Genomic DNA, 20,371 nt, shown 5'->3' on the forward strand with positions numbered 1-20,371 from the left:
AATTTCATTTTCCATGTGATTGTATCTCATATATATATATATATATACATCACCAAGTACATATATTAAAATATGTACAATAATTAAAAAGTTGATATTTATATTGACCTTCTAGCTGTGACTTTTGCTAAATTTACTACTTAGTTCTAACAAATTTTTAAAATTCCAGTGTTTATATGCACACAATTATGTTATTTTCAAATGAAAGTTTCCTCCTTACATTTTAAAATGCACTTCCAATATCATTACTATTTTTAATTGCAATGTATAAAGTAAAACATCAAACAAACATAGCAGCTAAGCAATGCTGGATACAGAGGAATAATAATAGTGTAGTAGGCAGGGATTGAAATAGTTGAAAAACACTATCTTACAGCAATTTATCATGATCCATCATCCTCATTACATTTGAGTCCTTGAAAAGCAATATTGTGTCTTGTTTATTTGTCTATATACCACCAAACACAATAAAGTGCTTTGCCAAGAATAGACACTCCATAAATGTTTCTGAAATAGAATTTAAATACTCCTGTGTTGGACACTTGGCACCTGTTCAATAAATACTTGTTGGTTGACTGTGAGACCCAACGAACAACATTAAATTGGTTGAATGACCAGTGTCTGCTCAGCTGTGTGAGAAACAATATTCAGAGACACAAGGAAAGAGAAGACACATTGTTATTCACATGGACAGTAGAAGGGTCCCTTATCATTGTCCATGTGGGAAGCAGAAGATTCCCTTATCATTACTCACACATGAGATAAAGAACCCACATAGGAAATACACAAACAATAGAATTTTTAGTCATACAGAAAAACTTCGTTTCTCAGATAATGATAAAACAAAAACATTTACCTGTGCACTTCTTTATATGACTGTTCCTTTTTCCATGTGATCCTAACTTGCATCCAAAATTCTCCTCCCAAAATTCCGCAAACCACACATTTCTTCGATTGTTGGCAAGAGTTCGGCTCCTGAAGTATCGATCAAACCCTATTTTAGAGGAGAAAGGTCTGATGTTAATATTTGTTTAAAATGGAAACCAAATACTATCAGATATTTTGAATGGATTTCATGTTAGGCTGTGATCATTGCATGGGGAAAAAAAAAACTCAAAAACATATAACAAATGAGGGGAGCAATGGGCCAGAAATAAGACTTCCCTTATGGCAAAAGCTGAAAAGAATCAATGGACAATGCCTCTACTTCTACTACTCACTGTTCAGGCATCTGCTTCAGGGATGAGCATAACAGACACATCTGTAGCTGGTGTCATCCTCTGGGTTTCCCAGTGACAGTGACTAGTGACTTCATGCTGAATATTTAAAACCAGCTCAATTTTCTTATTCTTCTCTCTCTCAACAGGGGTCAATGTGCCAAGCTTCTTCTACCTGTCTCAAAATTTATCTGTCCTAAAATGTTCCATTTTCAGCTAATTCAGTAAACTGATCTGTGTTATATGTAATCTTGTGGAGTCATGGGTGATGGGCTAAAGTGTCATCCTACTCAGGGAACCACCTCATTGAAGAGAGATCGCCTGGAGATCATGCATTATTGCAAAGGGTTACAGTAAAAGCAGGAATTTCAGTCATTGTCAAGACCATTGGAAAAGATATTTGAGAGACAAACTGCTTCTCAGGATGCTCCGTATGTTTACTGTTGAGTTTATTTATCCATCTGGTCACCCCAGCATCATATGTCATTTTCTAAAAAGCAAGCACTCTCTCTCCTACAATGCTACTCTTATAAACCCACAGAAATATACAAACACAGAGGGTAATTGCTAACATTGTGGAAATATCTAAAAGCCAGATCTAGTTCTCATTGTTAACAAAAATCAAAATACTCTTTTCCAATAAAACTATAATATGCTGAGTTAAACAGTTACTGCCTTAGCAATTCTTCCATCAGAGCTAAAAACTTCTATCCACAGTCATCAATAATGGATGCATTTCACCATAGACTGATACTCTGCTTTTGCCTTTGAGTTTTGATTCTGTTGGAATGAAACAAATCCTCTATGATGAGTCCTTACCATCAATTGATGCTCTTTTGGGCAAAATTGTCACAGCGCCTTCTGCAATCTCTTCCTGTTGATAAACGGGTGCTATTTTGGATCCCCAACTATCTGAGCCGATCCAGAGAAAATGACCACTTTGGTTTAATTTTTTTGCTGCTTCCAATATCCTCCTATTGGAGCAAAAAGAAAGAAAGCACACCAATTTTTTTAAGAAATTCTGTGCTTATGAATGTTATAAGACCAGCTAGGTCACTGTTGAGCAATTAGTCAATCATTCTAACTGCTTGAATATTATCATCTCCTAAAAGAAATATATTGGAGATGTTGACTCCAGCACCTGTTAATTACTCTTATCTTTAACTTCATTCGCATCATTTTGTCTATCATCCTTATTTATCTTATTTCTCTCAGCTTCCAGTTTTCACTCTATAGGCATTTCAGACTTAGAAACTAGACGGCTGGTATGTCTTTGAATAGAAGAAGGAAGTCTGTAATTGCATGAGAATGTTGCAATTCCTGTGAAATTGTAGATTTTACATTGAACGTGAACTATGTTTAAAACAGGATGTGGGTCATAAGTCTTATTCCACATAAGGAAAAAAAGTAATCAGCACCTGATGTCATCTTCATTGGCAAACATAATCACCGCCCTAGCATTAGGTGTCTCCAGCAGGCGTTTGATAATTTTTTCGAATTCTCCAGGTCTTGGTTCACGTGGTATTTTTTGTGATTGAGCAATGCAAACACCACCTATTTAAAAAAAAAAAAAAAAAAGAAGAAGAATGTGAAAGTCATTCAGAAAGGGCATTTATTTAATTAAGAAACCTAGTAAGGTTACTAATCTATAAAAACACATGATTTAGTGTAGGATATTGCTTCTCAAAACATCTGTCATTCTCACCTATTTAAAGAAATCATGTTTATTTGTGTTATAATATATGTATCAAATAAATTACATCAATTTCTTACTCATACATTGTTTTTTTTTTCTAAACTAAAACATTACTTTTGTGGATGTCTATAAGAAAAATAAAGTGTATAAAATTCGTGATGAGCATCAAGAGTAAAAGGAGGGTTATTTCAACTAATTTAACAACAGCCAAAGGAAAAATGCCTGGATTAAAAAACATATGCATGCATCTTATACACATATCCCCACCTTATACGCATACGCCCACTTATTACATAGGAGGAAGATTTTGCTGCTTTTATTTATGAGTTGATCTCCTTTAAACTTGATTTCATTTTAAAGCTCATAGTACTGCAGTATTATTCTTACACATCTGCATAATGCTGTGTTGTAAAAAGAGTTTTCATCAAGAAAATCCCTAAGAGGGCCTCCCTGCTGGTGCAAGGGGTTAAGCACCGCACTATGAAACAATCCACAGCCTCTGCAGCATGAGTTTGATCCCGGGCCGGCCAGGGAGCAACCCACATGGCACAGCAGACCTCTCCTCAGCAGTGTATTTCAGTCAGTCTGCTTGTTCTGCTCCCCACTCTGTCTCTGGTGAATCCTCTCACCTCTTACACCTCTGGCCTGTCCCCCAGTTCTTGTATGCATAAATAAATAAATCTTTAAAAAAAAAAGAAAGAAATGAAAATCCCAGATGTGAGCCCTCAGTTGACATGTGTCTCCACCACAAAAATCAAAATGGCAGAAATCCCATGTCACTATCACAGCAAAAAAAAATAAAAACCGTAACTAAAGAATTCTCCTTTAGGCAATGACAGACCAAAGAGAAAAGATAGATTCAGTCTGTGAACATTACATTTCATGAAAGAAAACCGGATGATTGCTAATGTAGAGGGCAGCATGGAGCCAAAAGAACAGGAAGCCATGAGCCCAGTTAGGAAGTTACTGGAACAAATAGGATCTGGTGACTAAGTCAAAGCTACCAGGACTGAGGAGGAACATATGAGGCTGTTAACATTTCTGAATAAGAATCAGTGGAACGTTGTCCAGTTTTCCTTCAGTTGTATTGAGGTATGATTAATAAAGAAAAATTGTATGTATTTAGGTTGTACTGACGTGGTCTGAGTAAGGAGGTTGTGGGAAACCACTAAGCATGACTGCCGGGTTCTGGCCTCGGGTTATGTGATACTACCAATTAAACAAGCAGGAAATCCAGAAAGAGGCACATAAAGGAGAAAAGAATGACTTTGATTAAGGACAAGTTGTTTTTGGAGCACCCACAGGACATCAAACTGAAAGAGTGGATCTGGAGCCAAGAAGAGAGAAGGGAAATGTAATTACGATTTTGTCGAGTACTGATTGGACTGGTAGTTAAAGTGTTGGAAGCAAAGTGATCATTGTGACAGAATATTTATATCAACAATAGAAAAAGGGGAATGATGGTGCTCTGAAAGCCACCAGCTCTGAAGATGGAGAGAGTTAGTAAAAGGGGCTAGAAAGGAGTAATCCGTTATTCTAAGGAGAAAACTCTTGGAACAACATCTAGTGGTCAATAAAATACTGTGCATAATTTCTTTAAAAATAAGACAAATGCACAAAAATCTGCAGTGAGTGGAAGCATCAGGTAACTATAGGAATAAAAGGACAAAACTGTGACACTCTCTAGGGGACAATAATTGCTTGCAAATATGATGGTGCTTTTGATTTTAATTAAATTGCTCTGATTACTTAAACATCCCACTGCTGACATGCCATATCCTAGTTATCATTCTGAGATTACTACCAATTCCATAGCCAGCAGAAATGAAGGTTGGGAAATTTTTACTATGACTATTTCAGATAAGACAAACAGGCAAAGGAGACAAATGGGTCAGTCCGAATTTATTGATTAATTCATTCTCTCAGAATTGATCGAACATTTTTGTTTGTGACAAGCTGAGTTAGTTAGGTTTAATTTTTATATAATCTAAATCTATCTCATATTTTGTATTCCTTTACCTCACCTTGTATTTGTCTGCCTTGACAATTTGTATTTTCCTGGAGAGAGAGACTATGCAATTAATTTATTTCAGCTGAACAAATGCTTATGGAGAACCTACTCTACATGGCATTTTACTGTTTGGTGCCTTATGAATATTTTATTAAATCGTGGACTGTATTGCTTCTCAAGTGACTGGAGTTAGAAGATTAGGATTCTTTTCTTATCCCTGAAACTCATTCACACTTTCTAGCCTCACATCAGTCAAGAAGTTCAGACAGTAAATCCATTCACAAGTACTCAAGGACTACTATGTTTAAGGAGCTACGGACAATCAAATGTTGCCTGTCCTCAGCAGTGATAATATAACTGAATGACAAAAGGCACATATAAAATAGATTAGATAAAATTGTAAAATTATCTCACAATGAAAGGTAAGGCAGATGACATATCAAAATGCAGTAACAAATGGCGTCATGTCCAAAAGAGTCCTGTGATTTAAGAATGGGTCATTACATAGTGTTAAGAGTTTAAAGTCCAGTGAAATTTAGACTTAAAAAAGTTCAGACTTAATCAAAGCTATGTTTTCCCACAATACTCATTATCTTAGTTTCAGTGTTGAAGAGACTCTCTGAGTTAAGATGGTTAGGCAAGGTTGAGAAGAGTTGCCCTCTATCACATAGTGTATACACTACATCTGGTGTTTCATATCTCACCTGAAAGAACACTGATTGTGTCCAATTCAAAACACACCTTCTCTATTCTGTAGGTATACCCAGTCTTATAAGAAGTGAACTTATTTTAAAAGCTTAGGGAAAAATGCTAAGTGGAAGAATTTATAATTGGTTGTTTTCTAGAATTTCATGCTTGATTTCCTTGTCTGTGTCAACTTTCTCCTTTTGATTAGTTAATGATAATTAAAAGATCATTTGCTGAGCTGAATACTTCCCAGGCACGCTACCACACTTGTGATCACTCCTTCCCAATCACCTGTGGCTACTAGTCCTAAGGATAGAACTCTAAGGCTAGGAATACCATCAGATTTCTGATGAGGAAACTGAGAAATAGTAATACAACCCAGATGTCCCAGATCTGGCTAGAACCCAGATTCATCCCACTCAAGCCTACACTTTTTCCTTCATCTTGCCCATCCATATGGACCATACTTCTTACTAGTTTATTGAATATAAATGATTGATGACAAAGATTGCTTTATAACATAAAGCAAATTTAAAGACTCATTTAAAAAAACACAGCAGGTTATCCCTTATAACCCCAATTGACAGCTTTATAAGTACAGTACTTCTATAAAATATTAAGAAGTACTGTATTAAGTATTAAGAACTTAATTAATAGACTTTTAAAAGGATACTTAGAATTCATGACTTAAATAAATGACTTAACCATCTCTAGTATATAACCAGTTCACTTTCAAAACTTTGCAGTTTCCCTTATACATGCATATCTCAGGAAGACTTTCCTGCAGTTCCATCTTCTACTTCATCTTTGTATTGCAAGAGCAATCACTATATTTTATAATTTTTGTTTCCTTTTCTTTCCTCACCATAAGCTCCATGACTACTAATCTTGTCATTTATTTTTACCATCGTGCCCCCAACATCCATCACTGTGCATGACACACAGAGACTTCAACAAATACTTGTTGAATAAATATTGATAAATACAAGACTTGTAACATGTACCGGGATAGAGAAAAAGAGAAGAGTAAGCCTGCCACCAAACACCTCTCAGTCAACTGGAGAAACAAAAGGATGCATGTAGATATATGGTTTAAAATAAGTGGCTTAAAGGAAGTGAAAATATATATGGAATATGATAATTCCGAGGAAGTTGCTCCTGGGACTCTAGCTACCAAAATAGTTTTTATCAGCATGCCATGAACTGGAATATGCCCTGTATTTTGTTCATAATGGGTAAATTCCATTTCATAATTTTCAACCTTTAGAAAGTTGAGATGCATGTATGAGTGGCCCAATGTCTTACATTGAAGGGATGAAGGGATAGTCCTTATGTGGTAGTTTGCCAGTGCAGAGAAATATTGGAATAAGAAGGAAAACGGACTTGGCATCCAAAGACCTGAGGATGAGGTGCTTTGTGACCTCAAACAAGTCTCTCATCTCCCTCTCTTCTCATCTCTGCATGGTTCATAATAACTATCTCCTGGAGATGTTGACAGATTCAAACTAAAAAGGGTAAAATGATCAAGTTCTATGCAAACATGTCACATTAGTAGTAATAGTATTAAGGAGTCATAGTGAGTAGCAGTAGCAGCTCTAGTAATTCACAATCAGATAAACATTACCAAAAGTGAGAAGGGGAATAGTTGATATTCAAACCTAAAAACATGGAATTTTCCATAGCTCATACCATTCAACACACCATTCTTTGTATAATGTTATCCAATATCCTAAATTCTGAGAAATGATACTTGCCTCCTTATCCATGCCCATAAGCGAGATGACCACTTCTCACTTTTCACCTATTATTATCACAATGGAATGGGGCAATTCCACTGTGAGAATGACAAAAGTTACTTCTACTCTCCAATCTGACCACCAAATTCCTACCCTCCCGATTCAGGTCTCTTCATAAAGATTTCAAAGATCTGAGTTGAAATTAGAATTTAAGTCTTCAAATAAAAACAGAATAGTAAAAACTGTTAATGACTGAAAATGATTAACAAATATTGAAGAACAAATTTTGAGGAGCAAATATTGTGGATAAAACCACAAGTTCTACTTCATTTAAAAATTTGCCTACGGATTATTAAGAATTGAAGGTGCTGGAATATAAAGGGACAATACTGTTATAGGTCAGACTCCCCATGCAGCAGGCACTTAGGAAGAATTTGAAAGAGTTTGATATTTGTCCTTGGCCTTCACCGTGTGGAAGGCACAGGAAGGAAGCTAAAGTGGGCAGAGGAAAAATCTAGCTGACTATGCCCCAAATCCACAGGGACCCAGAGGTTAGAATGGCTTCCAGAGTTGTTCCAAACAAAGTCATGAGACCAGGCTTTGATATCTGCATGTCAATTTCTCACTGGACATGGACCATCCTGCGAAATGTGCAGGTACCTATGGTGAGGTAGCTCTACATCCCAGAAATTCTTCAAGTAGGGTGGTGCCAGCAGCAAGAGCTCTTGGTCACTCACTGAATTGGGATGGACTCATTTATATGAGGGACTCATTTATATGAAATTTCTAGAGAGCCAAAAATATTTCTGTCTGAAATGATAGTATAAGTCAAATAATTAATAAAATTTTATTGTTTAATTTCAAGTCCTTTTCAAAGAGAACTTATTGCACAAAGAAAGGCAATCTATATAAACAGAACAAACCCAGAATTGCAGCCAGCTTGGATAGGAGAACTGAGACCATAAAACCTGGTACTTCAATAGGGAAGTTTTTTAAAGCATTGTAAAAGGATGAAGAATTGTTTTTAGTTGTTGCTGATTGTTAAGAACAAAATCTCTATTAATAATGCAGAAGGAGAAGAATAAAACAAAACAAAACTATGCAACAGTATCAAGATCCAACTGTGAAGGAAATCAAGGAAGATTAACTTATTAGGAATGAAATAACTTACAAAGCTGTGTATAGAATATTAAATGTGATTTTTTAAAAACAACATGATTATTACCAGTGTCTCAAGTTGATTCACAATTTGTCTCAAGTTAAAAGTTCCAAGCAAATCAGATAAAGTCTCTGGCTATATAACTTGCTAGATCTTCAAGACAGATTTTGGTTTAGGTGCATAGACAGATCAACAAAATTACAAATTTATGTATTGTTAAAGAGAATGAGTAGACAACTGGTAAACAATAGTCAAAATTTTAGGTCAACCCTGAGAAATTGCCTATCATTGACCTAAAAAAGTGTGATATAGTCAGCCACCCTTTATTTAATTATCCCTGAGTATTCCTTCAGATAACAATGAGCAAAACCAAATAACCACTTTCTGGTTTTTGTTTGTTTGTTTGTTTGTTTGTTTGTTTGTTTGTTTTTTCCATAGAGACAAAAGAAACACATGAAGTCTCCACCCTAACTACCCTGGGCATTTCTGTCTTTCTGGAGACATTGGAAAATAACGATTTGGTTTAATGTAATTGGTCCTTTACTGATAGTTGAATAAAATGTGTTCTAAGGTTCAAATAAGTGTAATTGCACCTCTTACAACAGTATTTTCACCTGCTTACGTGCTGTACCACGGGGACTTAGCAGGAAGCACACAACATGAGGGAAGTGTGTGAGTTTGTCAGCTGAACGCGCACTTGGTAAAAGAGAAGATTTATCTCTCACATTGCTGTAAAGAAAAGTGTTAACTTTAACAACAAGGATTAAAAGAGCAAAACTGCACTTCAATCTGTGCTCATATTTTCCCTCACCCCCGCCCCTCTCTCTCCCACCCCATCCCCCACCCCATCTCATTTTCTGTCTTGTCCTCTACCAAACACCATGGGGACTCTTACAGGAATTCTGAAAATCAGTGAAGTGAGAGAATGAAGCTCCTGCCACAAAGAAGCCTAAGACAAATGCCACTCCCTCCCCTCCTCGTTCCCTGAGGAGTGGCAATAGGGACAACCCACTCTGAAAAGGGCTGAGCACCACTCCCCTGCCTGTCACCACCACACTCTTGCTCAGGCGCATGTTGGTCTGGGAGAGGCTCCCCAGCCCAAGTCCCTCGAGGTTCTCTAAGTTAGCCCAAGTGACTTCTCAGAGGAACAGAATGGTGACTACAAATGCCATATCTGAGACTAGATTTCCAGCTCCAATTGATGGCTTTTCACGAGCTATGTAAGGGCAGATAAGGTACTTGACTTCTCTGTGCCTCTTTCCTTCATCTTGAGGGGATGCTGGTATCTTCCAAATACCAGCTGACTCATTGTGAAGGGATTAAAAAAGCACTCAACAGGGAGCTCCCTGGTGCCATAGAGCTTAAATCTCAGCACTATGAAGCTATGGGCAGCCACTACAGCACGAGTTCAATGCCCCTGCCAGGGAGCTGACCCACATGGCGCAGCAGACCTCTCCTGTCTTGCCTGTTTCTCCCCTCATCAGTGTATTTCAGTAAATCTGCCTGTTCTGCACCCCACTCTGTCTCCTCTCACTCCTACATCTGGCCTATACCCCATCACTTGTCTGCATAAATAAATAAATCTTTTTTTTTAAAAAAAGCACTCAACAGACTCCTTTATCCCCTCAGAAAACATTAGTTGTTGTAAAGAAATTGTTTAAAATCAAAAATAACAAACCCCAAAGAGAAATGGCAAGTCCATTACACTAACCCGTATTTACCCATAATTTTATTTGTAAACAGCACAAATTTTATTCCCCAAATATACACAGACTAATAGTTCTTACTAGCAAGGCCAGTCAATGGGAATGTCAACTGCAGAAGGGAGTTACACATTCCAGCACAGACTAGAGCCAAACATCTGATATCTTGCCTCGTCCCACTCCTGGAAGCTGGAAATATCTAAGGAGGTAGGTACACTGGAGAAGAAAGACCTAGGGAAAGAGAGCAGGGGGCAGGAGGAGCAGGCGAGAAGGAAACCAGGAAGGAGAGTGAGAAGAGAAATGATGTGCAGGAAGACAGAGAAGAGGAAAGAGAACTGAATAGGAAGTAGAGACAGCAAGCAGACCAGCCACACCAGAGTGCCCTTGGAGTTAGAAAAAAAAGATGGATTCTCTGCAGGGACAAAACAGCAAGATGGGGTCAGGCACAGTTGGAGAAGGGGCACATCCCAAGGCTTTAAATAAGTTTTACAAAAGGGTATGTGCATTTATATTTATGTGGATAATTTTGCAGGACCTGGGGGCGGTTTATTTTGTGTTGTCTGTTTCTTTTTGCCATTTCAAAGTAGGTTCCCTGATACTGGGGCCAACAATATGACAGCAAGGTTTCAAAAGATAAAACTAACTCCCCGTAAATGCTCAAATACCCAATATGAACAGACTCACTGAGAGAAGGGAAATTTCATATTTTCCAGTCCATTGCCTGGAAAAACCATTATGCCAAAGACTATTGGAATCCAAGTGAGAACTGCTTAAATTTCCTATCCATTCTCAACCCCCCAAAAAAGCATTAGACTTTGAATTAGGCCCATTACAGAATCAGTAATTTAGCTCCAGATTTGGAATTCATTTCAGAATTACACCCAGCTAAGTTAGGGAGGGGGCCAGAGGATAATTGTGGCATCCAGTCTTCGATCATTCAACAAATATAGTTATTGAGTATACACTGTATGTCAGCTGTTTTTTATAGACACAGGAGCTACAGCTGTGAACAATGTAAGACAGCCCTTGATTTCTTAGAGCTCAACCCCAGGGGAACAGTGAAATCTGGCACCTGTGGATATTCATTGGATGGGTGAGGAATAAGTGAATGAGCAAAAAGCTCCTTTTTCATAATACAGTAGAATGACCTCAAAGAAATACTAAGCATATCCAGGTCTTAAACTCACCATCACTGAGAAAAAGGCAAAGCATTTCTTCATCTCTACATTTATAGAATAGAAGGTCATTGCCTATTTGCCTTCTGCAAACAGGACACTTTCAACAGGATCTCAACAGCAGCTATCAGAGCTTGCAAATCACTGGATACTTTTATCCAGCATCCAAGCAGTATCTTAGTCAACTTATTAGCATTTCCTGAATTCTACTACGTAGACTTTCATTCATTGGCCTTTCCTCAACTCAGCATTTTCAGCAGTTGCTTAAAAGGAACTCACATTCTTGATATGAGTAAGAATGAATTGAGCTGAGAGATTATTATGATTTTAGAGTCTTTCAGCCAGTGGTTTTACTATAACCAATGTACAGTAGAAGATAAATTAGAAAACAAACTTCAGAGAGCAAAAATAAGGACCAAAGCATTAAAAAAAATAGAATTTCAAGGAAATGCAAATATTTACCCTGTCTTTCTAAGTAATGCAAGATCATTTTTTTATAACAGAATTTCATCTATAGGTTTGAGGTATGCAAAGTTTAAATCTAGTTAAATATTTCACTTCTTGGATTAACATAGCACTAAAAAGAGAGAGTGAATTGGCATTTTTTTGATGTCAAGACATCTTACCTTTTAATCCCTCCAGGACTCTTTAAAAAAAAATAACAGCTTTAGTTAAGTGTAACTGCAGTTCAAAAAATCTACACATATTCAAAATATACAGTTGATAAGTCTGGACATATGCATATATATGAAGCTCCAGGTTCAGCCATGTTTTCACAAATAACATGATTTCCTTCCTTTTTTAAGGCTGAATAATTTTCCATTGTAAGCACAGGCCATTTCTTTCTCATCCATTCATCTCTCAATGGACATTAGGGTTTCTCTATCTTGGCTGTTGTAAATAATGCTGCAATGAACATGGGAATGCAGGCCTCTCATCCAGATCCTGCATGAGCAAAAAAGATAAATCCCCATAGAGGTATGCTGAATCAGATGGCAGTCTTGCTTTTAAATTTTTTTAATCAATTGAATGATACTTCTATATTTAGAAAATTGCAAGCCTGCAATCACCCACAGAGCATTAAGTGAGTTCTCACTATAGGCTGAGTGCTCTGCTAGAAATTGAAGTTATGGAAATGAACCAGAAGACAAGGCCCCTGGTCTTGAGGCACAGTAAATAACACCATATGTAAACAAATATTATATCATGATTTCATGTGAGAAATGCTATAATCCAGACTGGCCTAGGGTTATGGGTGATCAAGAGAATGGAATCTAAGTGTGACTGAGATTCACGGCTGTTGCTAGCAAACATAGGTTTACGTGATCAGAGAAGTTAATACATAATGGCACACTGGAACACAGAAGGATCAACAAGTCAGAAAACATTTCAGGAGTGAGCTTATGTTTGATGTAGAAATAAGGAAATTCAATTTCTAATGGATATTACCAGTAAGTAGGCATGTACAGTATTTTTAGTGAAAATCTGATTATCATCAATAACTTAAATATGCAATAAACACCCTGCATTACATACAAAAATTGATTTAATTTCACTTTTCCACAATAGGAAACACAGTAAGAAACCTTGGGATGGAAGCAACATGGGAAAGGAAATTAAAATAACCACTGAAATGACCTCTGGGAGGGAAAATTACATCAATTCTAAAAATAAAGGTTAATAATAACAATCAAATAGCTATATATATGTCTGTATTCCAATGTTAAATCATGTCAGAACTTGTAATAATAATTTTTTAATTGTATTCCTATTACTGGAAACTCTGTAAATGTTCAAACCAGGGCAAAATTGCATCATTTAAAGATACTTTATCCAAACACTCTCTTTGAAACCAAGAAACTTCTGCATACCCAGTGTTATAGGAAGTACAGCAGGTGTGTTATATTTTGCAATGAATTATATCATTTATCTAAGGGGGTTCTAAGGAAAGAACATTAAGCTTTCAATAACCCCAAGCACAGAAATGAAAAACGATCAGAACTGCAAATGACAAAAGGATAACAATTTGTTATCTCATAAATTTTTTATATAATTTCTCCAATTTCCGTTCATGCAGTAACTCCCAGATAAAAATTCATTCTCTTTACAAATGCATTATATCTTAACTTGCATAGCATGTGAACATCTATAAAATGCAAAGCAGTTTGGCTTGTGAAAAAAAATCCTAAAATATAAATATTATCACTGAAGAAATAGTTCCATCATTATAACAGGTTCACTCGTGACCAGCTATAATTTTCTCATACCCACCTTGGACTTGCCCCCGTTCCCCCTGTATGACCGTGAGCAGACACATAACCTTTCTGCCTATCAGTCTTTTCCTTTGTAAAAAGAAGGGTGCTTGACAGGATCCTCTCAAGATCCCCTTGAATTTCAACATTGTGTGTCTCTATGAATACGCCACATTACATTGCTTCCCATGAGTACTGTGAATTATGTAAGTTCTAATATGGGACTAGAACACCATGTAAAGTATAATAAATCTTTTCTAAATCCTACAAGAGAAGAACTAGCAGACATATAGAAAAACGTGTTCAATTCCAAATGACGAGATCTGGCTTCCTGAGTGATAGCGGAGCTGGCTAACTTAAAAGCTAATTTTTACAATAGTATTTGAGTCTTAGGTGCTGGAGGTCTGGAGACCAGTTCTTCGAATCACTATGATTCCTTGTTAGTTCAATTAGAGTGAAATGACACTGGGAAATGTGGCCATGCAAAGATGGAGACATGGACATACTGATCTGTCCATTCAATGCTTCCTTTCCACGTTTTGGAAATAACCTCTCCTCTCCTCCCAATTATTAATTTCCCTCTCATATTTCTTTATCCTATTCTACTTCCCTTCTCTTCCTTTTCTCTTTACTTACTTTACCCTTCCCCTTTCAAAACCAAAAAACAGTTGACAGGCCACCTGCTCCAGCAACCATTCCTTCTGTCCTGTGCCCTAAGAGTCACTAACAGCACAGGGACAGGCAGAAACATCTGGTGTGGCCTGAAGTCTGGCCAAGCACAGAAAACAGACCACATTTGCTTATTTCCATTTCCTATGAGTAGGCAACTGCATTGCCGAGTATAAAGTGGGAATAGGAAGGACATGCCATCAACGTTTTGTGAGTTGAGATACAAAGGATTACCCAGTAGTAATTGACAACAGGAGGAGGAAAAACTGAAACAAAAGCCCACAAGGCATGGGGATGGGGTTAACACCCCCAGAAACAAAGCAGGCACTGCCCCAACAACAGAGATGCCAGAGATTCCACAGGTGGAGTTCAAAACAGAATTGGGCAAAAAAAAATTGTAAGTCCCTCCCTCTAATTCCAGTTCTCTGCACAGATGATTGCATGGTCACCTTCTGCAGAGGCAAAACTCAACGACACCAGACACATTTGAGGACTGATTTTCTAGCAAGTCTGCATGCTGAATGGGGAGCCAGTGGTCTCCTTTCCATGCTTAACACACAGACTTCAACATCCTAACTTTAGCTCACCAGGTAGGACATTGGAAACGTTTTCTGTGAAGATACTACTCAGAGGATAACAACATAGTGGTAATCATATGTTTATATATAGATGTCTCCCAATGGAGTAGCCAAGTCTACCTAGTAGCTGCAAAGAGGTAGTCAATGACCCTTGGCCACACATCCTGAGGTTCCAAACTGCACCATATTGTGCAGTGAATATTTGAATACTGCCGCAAAACTCAAGACATGAACTCAGAGTACACAGAAAAAAGACCTAAGAAAAGGTGACTTTAAGAATATTAATATTCTCAGAAAGGAGGCGTTATGTTCATGTAACAAGAACAAGAGACTATAAAAACAAGAACATTCAGGGGCCTCCCTGGTGGTGCAAGTGGTTGAGAGCAGTGCTATGAAGCTGGCAGTGCCGGTTCAATCCCTACAGGCCTCGGAGCAACCCACATGGCAAGCAGACCTCTCCTATCTCACCCGCTGCTCCCCTCAGCAGCATATTTTGTCAGTCTGCCTGTTCTGTTCTGTTCCCCCAGGCTCTGTCTTGGGTGAATCTTCTCACCCTCCAGCGCATCTGGCCTGTACCCTGGTTCTTGGATAAATAAAATAAAATCTTAAAAAAAAAAAAAAAGAACATTCAGAGAACAAGAAAGAACTCCTGGAAATTAAAAAGGAGACATTAGTGAGATATATCTTGATAGATAAGATGTGAAAGGAAATTGAGGGAATATTTCAGAAAGTAAAACAAACGAAAAATGATCATGAATGAGAGTAGTCACTGAGGAGGCTCCACATTCCAATTTTGAAGTCTTAAAAAGTAAATAAAGGGAGCCCATTACCAAAGAAATAAAAGAATATTTTCAAAAAATCAAGAATGCAAGATTTTTAGTTGAAAACACCTAGCAAATGCTGACTAAAAAAGGAAAAAAACATCAGAGGAGGGAAAGACCCACAATGAAGGATAATCAGCACAAAACTATAAAAGACTTGAGAGTGAAACACATGACAGAAAAGGTGTTAGGTATGTACACGGTTGTAAACCAATAGAACCTCAATTTAAAAAAGAAAGAGAGAGAAATAGAAAAAGAAATCAGGATCAAAATTCTTCAGGAGTTCCCATAAAAATACTGTTTGTCAAAAGAAAATGAAGTAATACCTTCAAAATGATGAGGGAAGATGAGTTATATTCTGGACAAACATGAAACAAGTCAAACTATAAATCAAGTGTGTGGGCAGAATAAAGTTCATTATGGAATAAACTTTATTTTTTTAGAGAAATCTCAAGAAAAACTATTTACCATACAAGCACTGTTTTTAAGGAAGCTAAACTCAAAAACTAGCCCTTAAAAGGTGACTATAAAACTAAGACATTCAGGGCCTTCCTGGTGGCAGAAAGGGTTAAGACACAACCCATGTAGCTATCAGCAGCCACTGCAGCACGAATTTGATCCCCAGCCAGGAAGCTACCCACATTACTCAGCAGACCTCTCCTGGCTCACCTGCTGCTCCCCTCAGCAGTGTATTTCAGTCAGTCTGCCTGTTCTGTTCCCCACTCGTCTCTGGTGAATCCTCAGAAACCCCCCACAACTCTGGCTTGTACCCCAGTTCTTATATGCATAAATAAATAAATCTTTTAAAAAATAAAAATAAATAAAACTAAGACATTCAGAGGGGAAGGAGAAAAAGGTGGGGATGAAGCACAATGGACTATGGCGGTGGACTAGCGGTGCTCTGGTGGTGAGAACACTATGGTAACATCACCCAAAGGGGGATCCTATACTTCCCAAATACAAACAACAATGTAAGCCGACATTCCTCCATAAAAAAAAATAATAATAATAATAATAACTGAAAATAAATAAATTCATGGAGTTTGTAACACTATTTAGGCATAAAATTGGGAGCCATCATGCAACTCAAAATTGTAACTCAAAAAATGTTAAGGTCTTTTCCTGCATTATGTCACCGTACAACAGAGATTATACTGTAGAATCCCTCTGGGTCTCAGGGGTGTCCCAGATAGTGATTTATGGGAAATCAGGTTACTACATTGTCTTCTACCAATAGGTTTTTCTCACCTCCACCAATGCATATCCACAGTCTTCACAAGGATGATATTGCCATTTCCCCTTTTTGTTTTTTGCCCCATTAAAATGGCATCTGTGTGATTTATCTTCCTTTTTTAGAAAAAAATTTCAGTAATCATCTTAAACATCGATGGTGTCAAAAAGGACCAGGTTCTCATCAGGCTCTCATTGGCTTGGTCCCATGCAAAGGAAAATTGATGGATATGGGAGCCTCTCCAAGCTTGCAATTTATGTGAGAAGTTTAACGAGGAAAGGAGAGAGGAAGAATGCAATGCTTTTTATGAGGACCAAATCCATAACCAAATGTTACTTCACAGGACTCCAGAATATGTCTGCAGCAAATGTTCATAGGACCCCGGGCAGACAGGACCATAATTTTATGTGTGAGAAGTAGAGAAGTGGGCAAAGAGTAGAGAAAGAAGGAAAGGAAAGCAGCTGTGGCATCTGGATGAAAAGGAGAAGGTTCTTAGTAACTTTGGTTGGTAAGAGACAAAGAACAAGACCTCAAGAGCAGGAACTTGTTATCCTGTTTCCACTTATCCAGGCATATTATAAAGCACACAAAAAAAAATAGCCAAAATAACACTTGGTTTGTCATTTTTAGAGCTCATAGCATACATTTCTATCTTTCTGCAGAATAGTTTGCATCCAATTTATTTTTGCCCGGGTGCTATAGCACAACATGGGCATAAAGCTGTGAAAAATTAAATAGCTCAAGAAGTGTAGGTGGGCTTCTGTGAAATTTGTGCTGAATGAATTTTTAGAAAGCAGAACACAGTACTAGAATTGCTGCACATGTGTTCTATTATTAAGTATCTAACTCTTCTAAATTGGGAAGGATAATAATAAACGATCTTGTAGAGAAGCTGAAGACCTAAACAATACAATTCTAAACCAAAATAAAGCTGGTTATTTTTTACTTTTCTAATTGTTAAAATATCACTGTGGCCTCACAGCATAAAAATATAAAAGATAACATCTAAACAAAAAAATGGAAAAGAATATTGCCCATAATCTTACCATCTTAGCATTAAAAAAATTGTATGATTTATTTTGGCCTTTATCCACATAAGCCCATAATTATCAGTTTTTATTAATGTGAATTTTTGTGTTTGCTTTTCCACTGATCATTGCATTGTTAGCATTCTTCTGTATTACTTAGAGAAAAGCAGCAGAAAGAACACCAGGTTTTAAGCAAGATGATGTTATTTAAGTTTTGGTGCACTTTTATTCCTTGTCTAGTCCTTATAATCATCATTTTCTTCGCTATCCAATCTTTCATGGAATTTATATAGCCAATTTTACTTACTCTTCTTGTTCTTGGACATTTAGGTCATGACCAATATTTCACAGGTCTAAATACCACTGCAATACATAATTCTTTAATACAGCACTTTTCTGTTTTGAAGAATATATTTGCTGTAACTTCATGGCAACATGAACATATTTATCTATGCTTTATACCTTTTGGCACATACTATCAAATTGTTTTTCAAAAGATTTACATCAACTTATACTGTTACCAGCAATATATGATCTCACAACAGCCTTGCCAATATTGAATGCTAGATGTTTCATGTTTTTCTACTCTAATGTCTGAAAAACGATAACCCATCACACTATGCAGAAATGTTAACTTTTTTAGATTTTTTGATAATCAGTGGAAGCTGTCAGGAGTCCAGAAAGTTAATAAAATTTTAAATTATGACCCACAGTCCTTATAAAAGACTATAGGTATAATTTAATGTAGGTTTTCATCCATGGAGAAATTTTTGCAGCAGTATCTTTGATGGAAACCTGGCAATTATCCTAACTTCTCACTGTGCTTAATTGCCCTCATTCAATGTATTCCTAAGTCCTTCTATTTCAAAACCAAAATCCCTCTCACATCTACCAACTCTTCTCTTTCTCTCTGCCATGTCCTTAGTTCAAGCCCTCCTGAGCCCTTACCTGGATTAACAACAGCAACCTCTTCTCCAGTATTTCTTCCTCCAGTTCTATGGTTGCAATTTACTGTGGTCTAAAATATTAACCTGATGGAAAATGTTAATCCTCTGCTTAAACATTTTAATAGCATGCCATTTTTTCCAGACAAAATCTGATCTTTGAGACATAGCATACAAGGCCCTTTATAACCTAGCTCAGTCTTTACTCTCTCACCTCTCACCATTAATCCCATCCCCATTCAATACCTACAAGGGTGCTCTTACAAGGCTTCACCTAGATGACTATTGCCCTGCAAAGGATCCACACCTCCAGAAAACTTTCCTAACTCCAAGTCCTCCAATATTGGCAGGTGATTCATGATTCTGTCAACAGAGGTTAGGAATTTCTAATCAGAGCATTTATTCACTATATTTTGATTGCCTGGTTAGCTGCTGTCTTCCTAACTAGACTATTGCCTCCTTATGGTAAAAGATGTGCCTTTAATCTGAATTCTCAGTGTCCTGCAAGAGGCAAACACTTAGTGGTAGTGAATAAATGTCTGTGAAATAAATAAATGAATGAATGAATGATCCAGTCTTTTCTCAGTGTCCTCCAGTGACAGCACCTAACAAAATGTCCATCCTATTTGTGACGACCTTTAAAAACTAGAGAATTACTATCAGATGTGTGCTACATTCAACAGGACAAACAGTCTGTTGAAATGTGCAAGGCACTGTTAAAGCATTTGGTGACCTGAAAAATATATGAAATTTGTTATCTTGAGTGATTTGCTAAATAGAATACTGGATTCTATCTTTGACATATGCATTAAATGTAAGGTCTACTCTAATAATAGATAAATACATAGTAGGGAAAACCACAATAAATAACTAAATAAAGCATGAGCATCTATAAGAAAAGATTGAATTCCAGAGAGATGCAAAGCCTCGGGTCCAATCTGGCTGACTCAGAGGACCATGCTGCAGGTCGGGAGAGACTGTCTGGGAGGAGACTGCCCAGAGGCAAAGGGGTGGATGCCTGCTCTCATGTGTTCAAGATGGAAGAAAGAGTTGAAGAAAGAAAAGAGTAGAAAAAAGGAGCACAACCAAGTATATTTCTCTAAAGTAAAGGAAGAAATAAGTAACTAACAGCCATGGCAAGAGACATCGTATCATATCTATTCTGTAAGCATGAAGATAATTCCAAAAGAAGATGGTCCGATACCAAGGTGACTCCATTACCATGTTGCCTTATTTGAATGGTAACTTCATCTTTTGTAATCTGTCCAGTGCTGTCCAGTACAACTTCCCACAAATATGGACAAATTCTAAGCTCCACTGTCCAATACAGCAGTCATTAGGTACCAGAAGGTGGCTGAGAGCATGAAGTGCAGTTAGAGGAACTGAACATTTCATTTTGTTTGATTTAAATTTAAATTTCAATAGCCACATGTGGCCAGTGCCTTTTTGGGCAGAGCAGAATTA

At 37.2% G+C, this 20,371-nt stretch overlaps 1 protein-coding gene across 7 annotated transcripts in view; it reads right to left on the minus strand.

Moving 5' to 3' along the window:
* Window positions 1–20,371, minus strand: part of GRM8 (glutamate metabotropic receptor 8) — an 811,967-nt gene that overhangs the window by 375,830 nt on the left and 415,766 nt on the right. For all 7 annotated transcript variants that reach the window (XM_054692631.1, XM_054692626.1, XM_054692632.1 and 4 more), the window contains 3 exons: window positions 2,636–2,771; window positions 2,037–2,191; window positions 857–994 (listed from right to left, as the gene is read on the minus strand). In XM_054692631.1, the coding sequence (XP_054548606.1) occupies window positions 857–994; window positions 2,037–2,191; window positions 2,636–2,771 (429 nt within the window). The remainder of the gene's footprint in view (window positions 1–856; window positions 995–2,036; window positions 2,192–2,635; window positions 2,772–20,371) is intronic.

The sequence above is a fragment of the Talpa occidentalis genome, unplaced genomic scaffold (genome assembly GCF_014898055.3).
Source record: "Talpa occidentalis isolate TD23 unplaced genomic scaffold, MPIMG_talOcc4v2.1, whole genome shotgun sequence".
NCBI classification, from domain to species: domain Eukaryota; kingdom Metazoa; phylum Chordata; class Mammalia; order Eulipotyphla; family Talpidae; genus Talpa; species Talpa occidentalis.